General features: G+C 38.2%; 1 protein-coding gene across 4 annotated transcripts; it reads right to left on the bottom strand.

Moving 5' to 3' along the window:
* Nucleotides 1-1360: 1360 nt before the first annotated feature.
* On the bottom strand, nucleotides 1361-15616 carry LIN28A (lin-28 homolog A). Of its 4 annotated transcripts, none has more exons than XM_072137057.1 (4): nucleotides 15327-15616; nucleotides 10425-10603; nucleotides 4855-5039; nucleotides 1361-3662 (listed from the first exon to the last, which is right to left on the bottom strand). In XM_072137057.1, exons 1-4 carry the CDS (start codon nucleotides 15334-15336, stop codon nucleotides 3476-3478), a joined length of 561 nt encoding a protein of 186 aa, XP_071993158.1. In that variant the 5' UTR covers nucleotides 15337-15616; the 3' UTR covers nucleotides 1361-3475. The 4 variants fall into 4 exon arrangements, with proteins under 4 accessions (XP_071993158.1, XP_071993156.1, XP_071993157.1 ...); XM_072137055.1 differs by having other exon boundaries at nucleotides 15278-15616; XM_072137056.1 differs by having other exon boundaries at nucleotides 14960-15616.

The following is a 15616-nucleotide window of genomic DNA, read 5'->3' on the forward strand; positions in this document are numbered from 1 at the left end:
AGGCAGAGCACTTTTAGTGCAGTTTCCACATAGTAAATGTGCCCCATAGTGTTTTTCATAATTACAATTTATTAAAGTTATAGTTCTGTGGTTGTATACCAATAAATATTTTTTTATTTCCTACCTAAATAACTTGGTTATTGTAGCTTAACGGAAAGAAAAGAGGTGCTATTTTTGAAAAATGTAATAAGACTTTATTGATAGAAATAGATCTAGCATTAAAAAAAAAAGAATCACACAAAGATCCGGAGACAACACACATTTTCCTGAGCTCAGCATTAGCTGGATATTTGTGCACAGCCTGATGTATATATAACTACTAGATACATACATAGCCTGACATTCCTGAGGTAGATTTATTAACATTTGTATAGTTTTTAAAATATCCCCTGCCCACCCAATCCAGACTAACACTGTGACCTGAGACATTCCGGAGTAATATAGATTTGTATAAATACTTATGTATGGCATACACTAAAACAACTGCCTGGCCAGAAACAATCATCTGGTAATGGCCCAAAAAGATAGCCGTGTTTTTTTCAAATGATTAAAGTGAAGCTCCCCTTTTTTTTGTAATCCAATGTACTCCCAATTGTTAAAGTTAACATACATATTTTTAGAAACTGCTACTCTTAAAGTTGGAGCTTCACTTTAATATTATCAGCAGCACAAAGTGGACAGATTGTTGTTTTAATAATGCTCATAAAAATATAAAATCCTTGGATACATCACTGGATGTGGGAACAGGATACATACAATTTACCCCTGTATCTTCATCATAAATATCAGTGCCCTACTCCACTGATAATATAAAATATATATAAATATGTATTGCTTTATGTTCTTATCATATACATATATAGTTCCATGTAAAACTATATATATGTACAGCGAAATATACATATAAAACATAAAAATAAATATGTATCCTGATTCAGTGACATAGACCCAGCGACTTCTAAACTATGTAGTGCTAGCTAATGTGAGTTCCAGATGTAGAGGGCAAAATGTACTGATAAATAGAAAAGATCAAGTTATATACAGTTATAGAATGTGTATATAATACACCAACTATCTACATATATTTATACAGTGCTCAATTTCTCCTAATACCCACACTATATAAATATACATGTCTTCTTGTTAAAGAGGTTGGAGACTTAGGATGCAAAACTTAGGAATGAACTGTACAGATCTTTCCCTCTTTTCTCCTCTTTGTGTATGTGACTGGGGTTACAGATAGATCATCACACCTAACAGTAACAATCCCCTCTTTTGCTCCACAGGACATATAGCCTGCACACAAATAAGTCTGTTCTCAGACATTTTTTTTTCTTACAGAACCTCAATCTATAGTCTATGAGTGATCCACGGCTGTGGGTACTGATCTATTAAAGATGGACAACAAAAGACCTTTTTTCATTATTGTGTACATTTAGCGCAAAGACCTGGGACAAGCAGGAAAGGGACTGCATTGTTATTGATATCGGACTCCCATTACGCAAAAACCCATAAGGAGCTGTGGAACTCTGCCACAATTAGGTGTTGCATTAAAAGCCAATAGTTTAAAAAGGAGAGATTTGCACACCTAGTCTTATATGCTAATAAATGATAAACGGTAAATAATGTGCAAGAGGGCCTTTCACCACCCCAAACTTATTTACTTTAACATACTCTAATGTAGGGACTTGCTCACTGATTCAGGGGCACTTTGAATTGTATTCCTAGCCCCTACCATTACCGAGATATGAGCACCGTTCTCTGACCATTCAATCTAGCGGATCGTCAGAGAGGAGGTGCTGCATTAGGGGTGGGGGCGTGTGTATATGCTAATGGTCTCGGACACCGTCAAATCAGCTCCAGACAGATCAGATCTTTATTAGGCACTGAACTTGCAGAGTGGTCTCGCTGTTCTACAGCTAATGACGCCACTATGCCTGCTGCTTCTCGCTACCCGTTCGCTCTGCACAGTGATAATTTTGTAAGCCGGGTGCACACTGCTGCTATGTTCGGCACATAGAACATAGCGTGATATGGCTGATATAAAAAACTACATAAATACAATACATAAATTCAAATGTGGCTCCAAAAATCAGTAAAATAAATAAAACTGTTTTAGATTTTCAATTTTTGGTTAGTTAAGCTTGATTTCACTTAATTCAGCTATTGTGTTCTACAAAACCTTTTGATTTGGCTGTGTACAGGCCACTAGATCCTTAATTTCATTGCAATCCCTCCAATAATATTTCTGATGAATATGCTAAAATGTTTTCGCAATCTATGCACATTATTTACATATCATTTCTTAGCAATAAGGCTCAGTTCACACTTGAGTCCGGCAGGTACCGTTCCCGCTTCTGTCGTGAAAAAGCGGGGGGGGTGGAGGGAGGCGCAGCAGCCAGCAATCTTTTCCACCATTCGATCAGAACTGAATTCCAACAGAAGGCAACCTTCCGTACATTGAAGACTTTCCTTTCACCCGCAGTTCTTTGTTTATGTTTCACTTTCACTTTTCACTTTTCCAAAAAGAGACTGTTACAGAAACTCCTGACCCAAGTGTGAACTGAGCCTAAGCCTATGGTGTTCATAAAACATTGTTGTATATAAAGAATTATTGATTAAAATATTTAAAAAAAAAAGAGAAAATCTGAAGTACAAGAAAACACTGAGCACAGTATAGAGAGATAAGAGATTTCATATATAGAGGTATGAAGATGGGAGTAAAAACTGGAAACATTGAGCAAAATCTTGAGTGGGAGCTGCCATAGTAAATATTTTGCTATTATATCTTGCAAGAAAATAAAGACTTCAATTCAGATTGAAAAAAAAGTAAAGTGATAGATTTCAAAACACGTACATATAGACTTTATCAGTTGACCTTAGGTAATAAGATGAAGTGGGATTTTTAACACCACCACCACGAAATTGGGTTATCAAGTTTAAAGGGGTTGTACCAAGTTTTATTGTTGCATTTCATCCATAAGAGTGTGAGAAACAGACGAGCATTCCCACAGTATTGAACGGAGTGGCAAGGCGCACACCTGACCTTCAGATTTGTTTAATTAGTGAAGGTCCTGTGATCATTGGGGGTCCTAGCAGTCAGAACCCCCACAATCAGATGTTGTAGATAGGAGATAATAATTCTTGGTACAACCCCCTAAATTAGTAGAGCTTTCACTGACTAAATGCTTCAGGTATAGGAAAATTCAAATACAAAAGTGTACGTTTTTTTTCAAGAACTTATCTGCCCCACTCAAAATTATTGCTCAGCCCCAGTTCTGCTTCAAACGCAATGCCAAGTCCACACTTTGTCATGTCAAATGTATAACATATCTGAGTAAAATACTAACTGGTAACATTAAACTCACATACATGATGTTATATTACTGCATCATGTATTATATTATTTCTTTCATTTCAGATAGATTAGTTTTGTAGACAGCAAATTGTGTAAACTTAGCATAAAGCTTTACAGCTACTGTGCCGTTGCCAGGCTTGAATCATCAATGGCAGGCTTTTCTTGCAAAATGGAAGGTTGCGCAGCTTTCCCTGGACACTGTGCCACCATATGGCTTGTACTCTGGCAGAAGTGACATTTCTTGGGTTGAGGAGGCAAATTACATTCCTTGGCATGATGATCCAGTCCTCCACAGTTATAGCATCTGTATGAACAAAGTAGCAAAAATAAAAATCATACTACTGAAGTGATAATTAGTCAAAAGAATGAGCCTTTTGTCTGTAGAGCTGCTAATACAGGACATTTACACATGAAATTTCACAAATAGACCATAACAAATGTAATCAGTCAAGTTGATGGAAAAAAAAAAAAAATGTATAAAATTTTTCTTGAGGGCTCTGTTTTTACATCTTTCATTATGTGTACTTTTCCTTGTATTGTACTTTGTAGTGATGGTATTTTATATTCCGTGCTGTGTACTAGGAAGCGGGAAAAAAAAAATGTGGTAAAATTAATGGTCACTTTTGATCACCGTCTAATTTTTCTAAAAATTTTTTTGCGTTGTAAAATTGTGTAAGTGGCGTTCAACACTAGGAATATTTGTTTGAGTGATAAGGACTTTTGGGATGCAGCAATGCCAAACATGTTTATTATTTTATTGGTTTATCTTTATATCAGTTCCAGGGAAAGGGGGCACTTAAAAACAAGTTAGTCTCATTACTGCAATACAACCGCATTTCAGTAAGTGGAGAATTTGCCACTGGCACATGGTTATAGGTTTGCAGCAATGGCAGGTCCTGAAGTCTTCTATAGATAGGTAGTTGTTCCTTGATAACGTCATGGGTAGCGACAATCAAAACCAATATGGCGATGCTCATATGCAGTTGGCTTTTCACTGCCGGCGGTGGCAGTTAAAGGGTTAACACCCGCACTCGTTCCCAGAACCACTTGTGCTTGTTAATGGTGGGGGTTTGCAGCATGTCAACCCATAAGTCCTCTCCATACTCCTTCAACAGATTTGTAATGTACTAAATATTTTTTGCCATCTCACAAGATTCTGAGGGCCATAACTTTCAGAAAACAATGGGGCATCTGTTAACAGAATCTTTTATGTCAAAGACATAGTGGCTTAAGCACACTTTTAATGATTCCTGTGGATAAGTAGAAATATTAATTGAAATGATGGATAAAATTGACTAAAAACACAACTTTGCCTTTTGGGAGCCAACACGAACAGTAAACAGTTGGCCGCACACTCCGCCATATGATTTAGCTGAACCCAAAAGATTTTGAATCTAGTCATTTGCTATAAGGTTGTCCAGGTTCAGTGAAATTAAGGATATATGTGTATTGGGCAGAAAAAAAATCTGTTTAAAAGATAAAAATATTTCTTTTACCTGTCCCCTTTTGGCTTCCTTTTCTGTTGTCCCTTTACTTTAGGTCTCCTTTCACTTCCAATACACGGAGAACCCCCTGGTCCTGTCACTCGTGTGGATTCCAATCCCTTTGAAGATTTCTTGAATGTGAATTCCACAAGTTCTCCCTCTTTCAGGCTGCGGAAACCTTCCATATGCAGTTTACTCTATTGGTGGAAATATATTTAAAAAAAAAAAAAAATAGTATTTAAACAGTTTATATATTCAGAAAGTAAAAAGCAAAACATTGGTTATCCTTATAGAACAATAAGTATGATGATGAAGTTACTGTGTAAGGCAAATTTCACACAGATATGATGTGTCCATGAGACCCAGGCAGGCCAGCATAGGTACCCATAAGTAGGGTCCTTATTAAATACAGTGGGACCTTGGATTACTAGCATAATGCATTCCAGGAACATGCTTGAAATCCCAATTGTTCCTGCACCTACAGGAAATCATTGACATGTAGATGATTTGTTCCACGCCCCAAATATATGTAGTCACGTTTAATACAACATCTAGCCCCTTTGTTTCTTCAACATTGTGTTATACAATTGTGACAGCTGTACAGTAGAGGATGGGGAGTGCTCATATAATGACTGTATGATGACATTTTGCATGTAAATCAAAGTTACAACTTTTGTAAAATTCAAAATGCTTACAGATTAGGTTACTTGTAATCCAAGGTTCCACCGTATACTGATATTTCTACAATTGGGACTTCATTGAAATAAATTATTTCCTTTGCTTATATTGCAGCAATATTGTAATGCCAACAGGGCTCATACACTCATACATATTAACAGAATAAAGGGCGATTGGGGAATGCCCAAGCCAGATTACCAATATCATTTACAAAGAAGACAGACTGATGTGTCACAATTCTGACCAGGAAATGAGTTACGGTAAATGTTTGGAATAAATATTTAATAGTAGGGACCCTAACAACTATGATGCAATTAAAAAAAGGAGGGTATATGGCACTCCAATAAGATAAAGACATATCTATTAATCCGTCTTAAAAAAAAAAGCTAAGTTAGAAGTCTTCAGAACAAAGAGAAATCCTCTCCTCCTTTTGTCCTAAACATTTGTCTTTGCACGTTTCTTTTTTCAATGGATTATTAAAGAAAGTTAAAAGGGGAAGATTTATCTGAAGGGTCAGAGCAAAACTATTCTTGTTGCTCATGGCAACCAATCAGAGCTCCACTTTCATTTTATAAACTGATGTAGGAAAAAGAAATCTAAACAGTTTGGTTGACTAGAAGATATTTTGCTCTCGGACACTTCTGCTGCCGACTCTGGACACGCTTCCTTCTTATCTCCAGTGTACTCACAGATTTGCCTCTAATATAGTACAATTTTCCCAGTGAAATGGCTTCAGCTTTTCCCTCTTTTTATTCATTACGGATAGCCATCTCCTTTATATATTGTAGAGCATCACAGTTTTGTAAATAAATTCATAATTTTCTCTGGCTTTCTTTTTGCTGGCTTTCTCATCTGTTTGCAGAAAAATAGACTACAGGGGAATCCCCATGCTAACAAATGAAGGATATGGCTTTTTACACGTCGGGAAGGGGGATGCTGGGTTTCCCTGCCTATGACGAGAGAGGATATTCTAGCCATTCATGTAAAAGAACAAAGGGATCTCAGACATGTTACACATTCCTTTCATTCCTAACAGAGTAGGGGGAAGTGGCATGGGTAAGGAGGAGGGGGGGGAAGGGGCTTGCTCCAATATGTCGGTAGCCATGTGCTCTCTACTTTGTCCAGTTGCTTTGAATGCTAAGTGGCATATTAAATATTAACAATTAGTACATTCAATAAACACTTTGGTGTTACAGATATCTGGTACTTTGATTGCACCCACTTGCATTTTTACATCCCAATCCCTGATAATATTTACTGAGAAAATATTAGCTTTATCTGGTGTTTGCTATTTGCTATCATAAGGATAGTCCGTGTGTGTTTTGTATTTATTTGATTCTTCAGAAGGGAAACAGTAACAAAGTTACGCTAGATAAATATGTCCATCACCAGAGAACCGGCTCAAGCTAGCCATACCAATGAGATGTATTTCAGCTAAACCTATTGACTGCAGGGGGAAGGGGACCAGCCAACCATTTTATGTATAATAGGTTCTACCAACTCCTGAAGGCAAATGACAAGTACCATTTGGATTTGACCATGCGTCATATGCTTTTTCTCCCCCCTCTTAGTGCAGAGCACATGATCATTTTTGAGTTTAGTTACTTAAACCAAGTAAGTGTAGCACATTATTTGAAGATAATGTAAGAAAAATAAGTGTGAAACAATTATGACACTCCCCAATATTGGAACCATTAGCATCTTCCTCTTGACACTATAAAATGGTCCAAAAAAATGTTCAATTTAAAGGCGGTGGGATCTTACACTTTTAGGTAAAAATAGTGTTTTCTAAAGGTTTAAGGACTGTAGTGAAATTATTAAAATGTATCTGTGTAGGTTACTAGGTCCCACCATCATTTCCATTTTGTCCGCTCTCCAAGTCTAATTGCTGAAAACTTTACTAGTTTGTCCAGGCAAATTACCCAATTCCTACTTTCAAGTTTAACAAAGGAGAGCTGCTTCATAAAACAACTTTACAGATCAGCAACTTTCAACTGCTTAGTTGACATATGGGTTAGAAGTGGTTAAATTAGCACTTGGCAAGACAGTCAATTAAAATTTTATTTGGTTCACCATTAGGGCAACAGGTTTGAAAAATGACAGTGGCAAAGGAACGGTAATTCAAATAAGTAGAATTTTACTCTTATGGGGCACATAAAAAAAAAAAAAAAAAATTAAAAAAAAAGATAAATATTCACATAATTCCTATCTGTATGACAAGATTACTCGTTGTGGTCAAATTGGAGACCTGAGAGATGCTTAAAGTTTTCATATGTGTATATCTGTGGATCTAGTGAATACAATGTCACTTAAAACTTATCTTCCGGTTTCTGGATGTCTTATCTTAATCTTTGTCTTGCTTACACAAGAGATATTGGGATAGGAAATATGGTGCTCTGTGGAGGGAGGTGACTGTAACTAGCACAAAACAATCAAAGCTTTGATGTTAGTACCAACAATAAGGAAATTGGACATTCAGGACAATAAAAAGAGAGACACTACCAAAATCTCTTGAAAATGAGGTCAAGTAAAGGTTAACAAGGACAACTACTTAAAGGGGTATTCTCATCTGGGCATTTACATTCAGTTTCATTAAACTTCCATATATAAACATTTCTTCAATTAGATGTTATTTAAAAATGTTTCTGTGTGAAGATAATTTCCCATAAATGTAGGGATATGGTCCCTTAGAATCAAGACTGTGTCCTTGGATACCGCCACCTCTGCGGGAGTGATTTCACAAAGAAACAAAAAGTGGATGTCCCACAGCCGTCCTGTGGTAATGAACGCTGAAGTCAGGCAGAGCTCAATACTGCATGTCTAGCTACTACTGCCAGCGTGCGGGGTGGTCGTATCCGAGAAAGCCATCTCATATCTAAGGGACAACATGACTACATTTATGAGAAATTATCTTCACGCAGGAACTTTTTTTTTAAATAACATCCAATTGACGAAATGTTTACATATAGCAAATGAATGTAATTAAATGTGAATGCCCAGATGGGAATACCCCTTTAGGGCTCCCAACCTTCATTCTGGGCTGTGAAGGTCATCTAATGGAAATATGGACATATTAGGTGTATTTTAATTGTAATGGAGTGAGGAGTTCATGAGTGGGCTATTCATATATGTATGTTAAAAAAATTTCAGTCTGTTGTATATAGAAGTTTGCGAGCGCATAGCTCGTGTTTGAAATAAAATCCAATTCGGTTGTAATATAGTCTATTTTTAATAATAACTTTTCACTTGTTCTTTAAATCATAAATAATAAAAGTGAAAACTCCAAACTTCTATCTGCAACATACCCACTGGTCGGGAGACAGTTCACCAAGGGCAGCCCTGTGGATTTGTTCTACAAAAGCATTTCATGTTGGTTGTGGCTTTTGACAGAACCTTTCAAGATGAGCATCTAGTTGTAATTATCTACTGATTTGCATTACTAAACCTGATACCTTATATTTGCACTTTCCACCTTTTTTTATTTACTTCAAATAGTCTATATGGTATGTTTGTATTTTCTTACCCTTGATATTTATCAGATTTGCAGTTGAGGTACTGTAAATCTTACATTTCTCAAAAGGGGGGGAAAATCAGTTGAATGTGTCTAACTTCAATTAATCTTGAGCTTTGAGGTTCATCAAAAACAGTGTAAGTGTATTATGTATTTATTGTAATTGAGGCATAATAGGGGGAATTAATTAAGACTGGTTTTGAACAGGTTGAAATACGGTGAAACATCATGTGTTGTTCTTTGTGGAGGCAAGAGGAGGCAACCTTTTTACATATAGAAAGTGACACTTTTTTAACCCCTCAAAAAGCATTGTCTACAATGCTTTTTCAAAATCACATTGAGTTTAATGGTACTGTATTACACTGCAAATTTTCGGTGCAGAAATCCTTGGATGCATCCTGGAAAACTCCTGGAGACAGCTGTATGCAAAATAATAATAATTTAAAAAAAAAAAAAAAAGTCTACTTGCCCTGTTCCTGTTATCAGTTTTATGGTGGTTTCCAGGACTGCCAGCTGTGGCAGGAGTCACAGGAACCACTAAAGTCATCAGTGGACTAAGCGGCAGTGTCAATAAAACAGACACCCTCATGGCACAGCAGACTAAGTGTACCTTTTATTTTCCAATTCCAGCAATCATTTAATGTTATGTAATTTATGTGTATTTTATATGAGCACGATTTATTCTTTCCAAGAACTCAACAATGAATTAGGGTATGTAGTTTGCAGATGGGAAGGAGATATAAGTGTAGGTAAACTGTGGAATGTCCTAACTCAAGACATAGTAATGGCATGTATTTAAAGGGCTGTGGTCTCTTACATATGCACTTTGCTCTTTATCCTTTTCATCTCATATAAACATTGGCCATATGTACAAACACTCTTCGGTATAATCACCATATGGCATAGTTCATAAATAGATAATATAAGAGTTCTCACGGTTTTACATGTGGATTTGTCTCCAGGTGAGCTACATGCAAGATTGCAGTACATAATTCCAATGTTTACAGGAAATGAAAAATATAGAGAGCAAGTTTGCAATACGAAAAGAAGGGTCGGTGTGTATATCTAAGCGACTATTTCAAAGTAGTAGAGAATATAGAAGACTTTGATAGCACACAGTTGAGTTGTGACTGGAAAAGACTATACCACATTTATGTTTAAGTGCATTTAAAGGGGCATTTCCCTTTGAGCGCTTCTTCTCCCCATATTGTCTGTTAATGCAGCCTCAGATTCAAGATCAATATTACTACCCGTGTTGCAGTGCTACACTGCAAACTACCCGCCAAGCTTCTGCGCAGATTTTACACTACTTTAATAGAACTAAAACATTTTTTTTCATGTTGAAATAAAACTATAAATCAAAATATAATTTTTATGAAAGTAAGCATCTTACCTGATGCACAAAGACATCTACAGAAGTCTCCAGATCAACTCCTTCTTTCTTGGTCATTGTGAGGAAACCGAAGCCCATCCTAACATTAAACCACTTGCATACTCCTGATCCATAAAGGACATTGGATTCCTCTAACTGGAGAGGATCTGAATCAATATTAACAGGTTTGGAGAGCCCACCTGTAGAGGTAAAACAAGTGTTGTTTATACACACACCCATACATAAATATTATATCATTAAATAAGGCAAAAACCAATTGGGCCAAGACATGTTCTACTAGGGACAAATAAAGCATCCTGTCTCTTGCTTTTCACAGACATTGAAGTGCTGAATATTTTGTGCTAATATATAGAGGAGGATGAAACATACCTTCATATATAATAAATAATATGAATACAAGAATGATAAAATATTACCATGCTAAAAAAAAAAAAAGAAGACAAACTGGGTGATGTTAACAAGGGATGTTTACTTGTCATTTTCTTCTTTATATGAAGTGAGCCAGCCAGTTAGCCATGTAGTTAATGTGCCATGCACCTTAAATAAAATCAGTGGTTGAAATGTTAAGAAATAAGAATTTTTATGTAAAGGAGAATTTTGCTGCATCATAGCTATGGCTGCCAGGTCGAGTGCACCCCATCATGCCCAGGTTCACAGCCCAGTGCATCCCACTGATACAGTGCATAGAGATCTGTTCATGGTAATGTGATGTCACACAGGTGCATGACGTGTTATATCACACAGATCTGATAACCATGTCATATTAATGAGCCGTGCACCTGTGTGACCATGGACAGATTGGAAGTGAACACAGAAGCTTTCTATAGAATGACAAAGAAGCAGAGATCTAGAAAAACGTTCGTAATTAAAACAGAAAGTATTTTGAAAAATGTATTTAGATGGAGTGGGCACAGGCCACCGTCAATCCTTGATGATGTGAAGTAGCTGGGCATGATGGGGTGCACTAGATCTAGCAGCTATACCTATGATGCATCCAAATTCTCATTTACTATGAAATAAAAATTCATATTTCTTACCATTTCACCCACTGATTTATTCATGTCCTGACATACAGACAAAGAGTCGGCCAAAGCCGGGGAGCTAAACGTTGCCCAGCTACCCCACCTCCTCACAGCCATTTGGTATTCTAATCCCACCACAAGCGCCAACATCACTACCTTTTTTCTCCACGATCTTGCCCTTGCCCCACTACTCCGCATCCCTCGACAGCATCACAGCCACACCGGACAGGAACAGTGTGGTTTTGAAGTTGTCCAGGGACAACTGATTGTCAAAGAAGTAGATAGGTAGTGACGTTGGTGCTAGCAGGTGGGGTTAACAGTCCAAATGACAGGCGGCATATCTGTATAGATGAGCTCCCCAGCCTCCTGGACTGTATGTCAGCACATTAATGTGTTTTATTGCACTCTTCTAAAATGTTTTCAAGATATAAAAACACAATTGTAACACTTAAATGTGCTGCACACGGTACTGTTTCTGGTTTTTGAGGGGTAGAGGTCACAGGCGCCATTTAATGTACCAATGGTTTGTCAGTTAAAAATAAAGTAGAGCCATTTTTCATATCCAGGAAAATAAGGCATTAAAGGAAGTTTACCATACGGAATCTACTCACTGAAGTAGATCCAGTGGTTGATTCCCTGTGGCAGCATCATCCCTAAGGGTGATGGCACATGGGGCGTTTTTGGTCCGTTTTTAAGCATGCGTTTTCAGCCCCTTCAAAAATGGATGCGGTTTAAAAATGCATGTAGTTTTAATTATCTAGCATGCTATTTTTTAAAACTCATCCGTTTTTAACTTTTTTTGGCCGTTTTTTTCCAATGGTCTAAAACTGATGCGTTTTCAAACGGACTGAAAACCATGCATAAAAATGGACCAAAAACGCCATGTCTGGCATTACCCTCATGGTCTCATGTCTCTCATAGTCTATGCAGACTATGCATGGGATCAGCATATGATGGATTCAATACTGCCAGGAAAACAAAGCCTTAGGACGCGTTCACACGTTGCGTTTTGACCTGCGTTTTCATTGCGTTTGAGACGCATATACAACAGCTGAGGAGAGGTGATTTGCCTATTTACATCACTGCTAACATTTCCGTTTAAAAAACGCATCGTAAACGCGATGTTAATGCATGCGTTAACAACGCGTTAATGCATGAGTTTTCTTAACACATGCTTTAACAGTAATGTAATGTAAACGGTAATGTAATTAGGCAAATCACCTCTCATCAGCTGTTGTATATGCGTTTCAAACGCAATAAAAACGTGACCAAAACACAACGTGTGCACGCGCCCTGAGGGTGATGACACACGTATCGCTTTGTCTGCGTTTGCGAACAAAGCCGCACCCACCGGGATCGGGAACGAGCCGCCGGTGTTTTGCATTAAATTAACGCAAAACACCAGCGGCTCATTCCCGATCGCAGGCGTTTCCATAGAAACGCCAATGCGATCGGCCCGCCCCGGTTTGTGCGGCTTTGTCTGCGTTTTCAAACACAGACAATGCGCTACGTGTGGCACCAGGCTCAGGGTGGTGGCACCCGTGGCGTTTTGAACCTGTTTTTTTGTCCATTTTTAGTCATGCGTTTTCAGTTTGTTGAAAAAAGGAATGCGTTTTAAAAACATCTGTTTTTTTTAACATTTTTAATTAAGATAATTGGGAAAATCGGACTAAGATGCATGCATTTTTAACCGACTGAAGATGTATGACTAAAAACGCCACGTGTGCCACCACCCTGAGGGTTTTACATGGTGCTATTGTTGTTTACAAACACAGAGCTAGCACCAGGGGGTGGGCCACATGCCAATGTAATGTGCCTTTCCAGTGAAACATATGCAATTGGTAAGGCCGCAGTCACACGATCCGCTGGCGCAAAGGGGGCGGGCCTCGTCCCTGGAAACGCATATGAGATCAGGCCGAGACCTGCCCCCATGCGCTAGCATTCCGTTATGAATGCAACGCTTGCAGACCACAGCCTCAGCACCAGGTTCCTTACATTTACACATTGCGTTTTGACCTACGTTTTCATTGCGTGTGAAACGCATATACAACAGCTGAGGAGGGGTGATTTGCCTGATTACATCACTGGTAACATTTCCGTTTACAAAACGCATCGTAAATGGTAATGTAATTAGGCAAATCACCTCTCATCAGCTGTTGTATATGCGCTTCAAACGCAATGAAAACGCGACCAAAACGCAACGCGTGATCGCGCCCTCAAACAACGCAAGACACCGGGTGCTAGTTAATAATTGCATCACAACAGCTGAAGAGGAGATTTGCCTATTTACATTGTTTTCAACATTGCATTTACAAAACCCATGCTTTTATTCCAGTTTTATAAGATACCACTTTCACATCACCTCCATGCCAGCTGGGCATGTTTAGTTATGAGGGTAGCCTTGCCCGTGTTGGCCATGCCTGCTCACTACCTACATTCAGTTCCAGGAACTGACTGAACCTCCTGATATATCTGACACTGCAGGGTTTGCATCATAAGCGGCACATCCCCTCCAATGTCAGACTGCACTGGCTTGCGGACATAAAGCCAAAAGCAGGAGATATTGAATGTATGGAATAGGTGAAGAGGTTTCCATTTACTACATGTTTGTGTAGGCTCCTTACCTGGAGACTACATAACAGATGTGAAGTTGCTACTTCACAGAGATCATTCAAGTTACATTTTCCAGAGGTTCTTAATTTGCAGTATACTGAAAACAACAATATGTACAATAAATAAAAAGTATTCATTTTCCCAGCTGTGTATTTTAATATGTATATATTGCATCAGTGTTTCCTGGGTTGTTCCTGGGAGTCACCTGAATGAGTCCTAATGGAAAGATTTGCAACTTGTGTGCATTGGCTTTCACATAGTGATGCACCATACCAAGCAAATACAGACATGTAAAAGTGATCACTTTCTTGTTCTCACTGAAATCAAGTCAGGCACACTCCTCTACTCATTTATAAACAGTGAAACACTAGGACTACTGGGATATTCCCATAACATTTCCACTTATGAATTCATCCTAAGCATCAGTGCATATTCACAATTGGTCCTATAATACTGTCTACAACTGGATCCTGCATAGCTACTGTAGTTCATTCATAGTAAATATTTATACCAATCATTGCAAATTAATTCTTAGATCTATGCAGAAACAGGTCACAACTCCTTCTTCCGATACTTCTTGCCTCTCCACCTGTCTTTCATTAGTGATAGAAAAACCACAGAAGAGGTCTAGATGCAGCACTGACCACAAGGCTGGTTGAAAAATATTACACAAACATTTCAATAGTCACAAGTGGATCCTCAGTTACAAGCTATGAGCAAAGATTGTATTTCCTAAATTAATTTGGAGTCTCAGTTTGCGGGTGCAAAACTGGTCTTGGCTGTATTAAAAAATGTCCAATAAATCACTTAACTTCATACCATACTGTATGCAGTCCAAGTCCAAACTTATATGTATGATATCCCCGAAAGGAAAAAATAATGAAAAATCGCATTCATCACCTGTGAGCTCCTGGTTGGAGACAGATCCCATGTTAGCCCAAGTCTCCTCCAAGCAGACGTTCCGTGTGATTCCTGAGGTTTTCAAGAAACTCAAGTATCTCCAACTACCCTCCCTCCCCCAAAACTAGAAAAGGAGATTAAATGCACACAAGGGGGAAATAAGGTTTGCTACATCTTTACTAAACAATAGCGATGGGAGGGCAGTTTCCTTTGAAAAGATCCAAAATTTTGCAAGACAATTGAAGACCAACAGGCAAAGCTTCCCCTTTCACTCCTCCTCCTCCTGACTAACATGCTTTCAAATTTTAAGAAAATCACCTTTTGGATGAAATGCCAAGAACCGCCCAACCCCCCGCAATCCCATCACCTTCTGCCATGTTGAGCCCAAAGGTTAAATAGATGTCTTCTTCTATCAGGCTAAGATCCCACGTAGGTCCACATGACTAAATGTTGTCATATTGTTACAATCACATGCTCCTCGACAATAAAGAATATTCACACAAAATGCAGTTTTGGGAATCACAACTGCCCAATCACCGAAAAGACCACCTGCCAGGACAAGAATGAATGACTACCACACTTTGGCACACTATTAAGACCTCCCATATGAATCCCACCTCCCTGGACAAATGTAGCTGAAAGATGACCAGTCAGGGG

Source organism: Engystomops pustulosus, chromosome 2 (genome assembly GCF_040894005.1).
Source record: "Engystomops pustulosus chromosome 2, aEngPut4.maternal, whole genome shotgun sequence".
Classification (NCBI taxonomy): Eukaryota; Metazoa; Chordata; class Amphibia; order Anura; family Leptodactylidae; genus Engystomops; species Engystomops pustulosus.

Excerpts from the sequence above, each read along its gene's own strand:
- LIN28A (XM_072137055.1), bottom strand. The coding sequence starts at position 15,323 with ATGGGATTGCGGGGGGTTGGGCGGTTCTTGGCATTTCATCCAAAAG. Across the intron at positions 10,604-15,277 it reads CTTGGCATTTCATCCAAAAG|GTGGGCTCTCCAAACCTGTT; the intron begins GTGATTTTCTTA and ends TTACCTCTACAG. Across the intron at positions 3,663-4,854 it reads AGGAAGCCAAAAGGGGACAG|ATGCTATAACTGTGGAGGAC; the intron begins GTAAAAGAAATA and ends TTGTTCATACAG.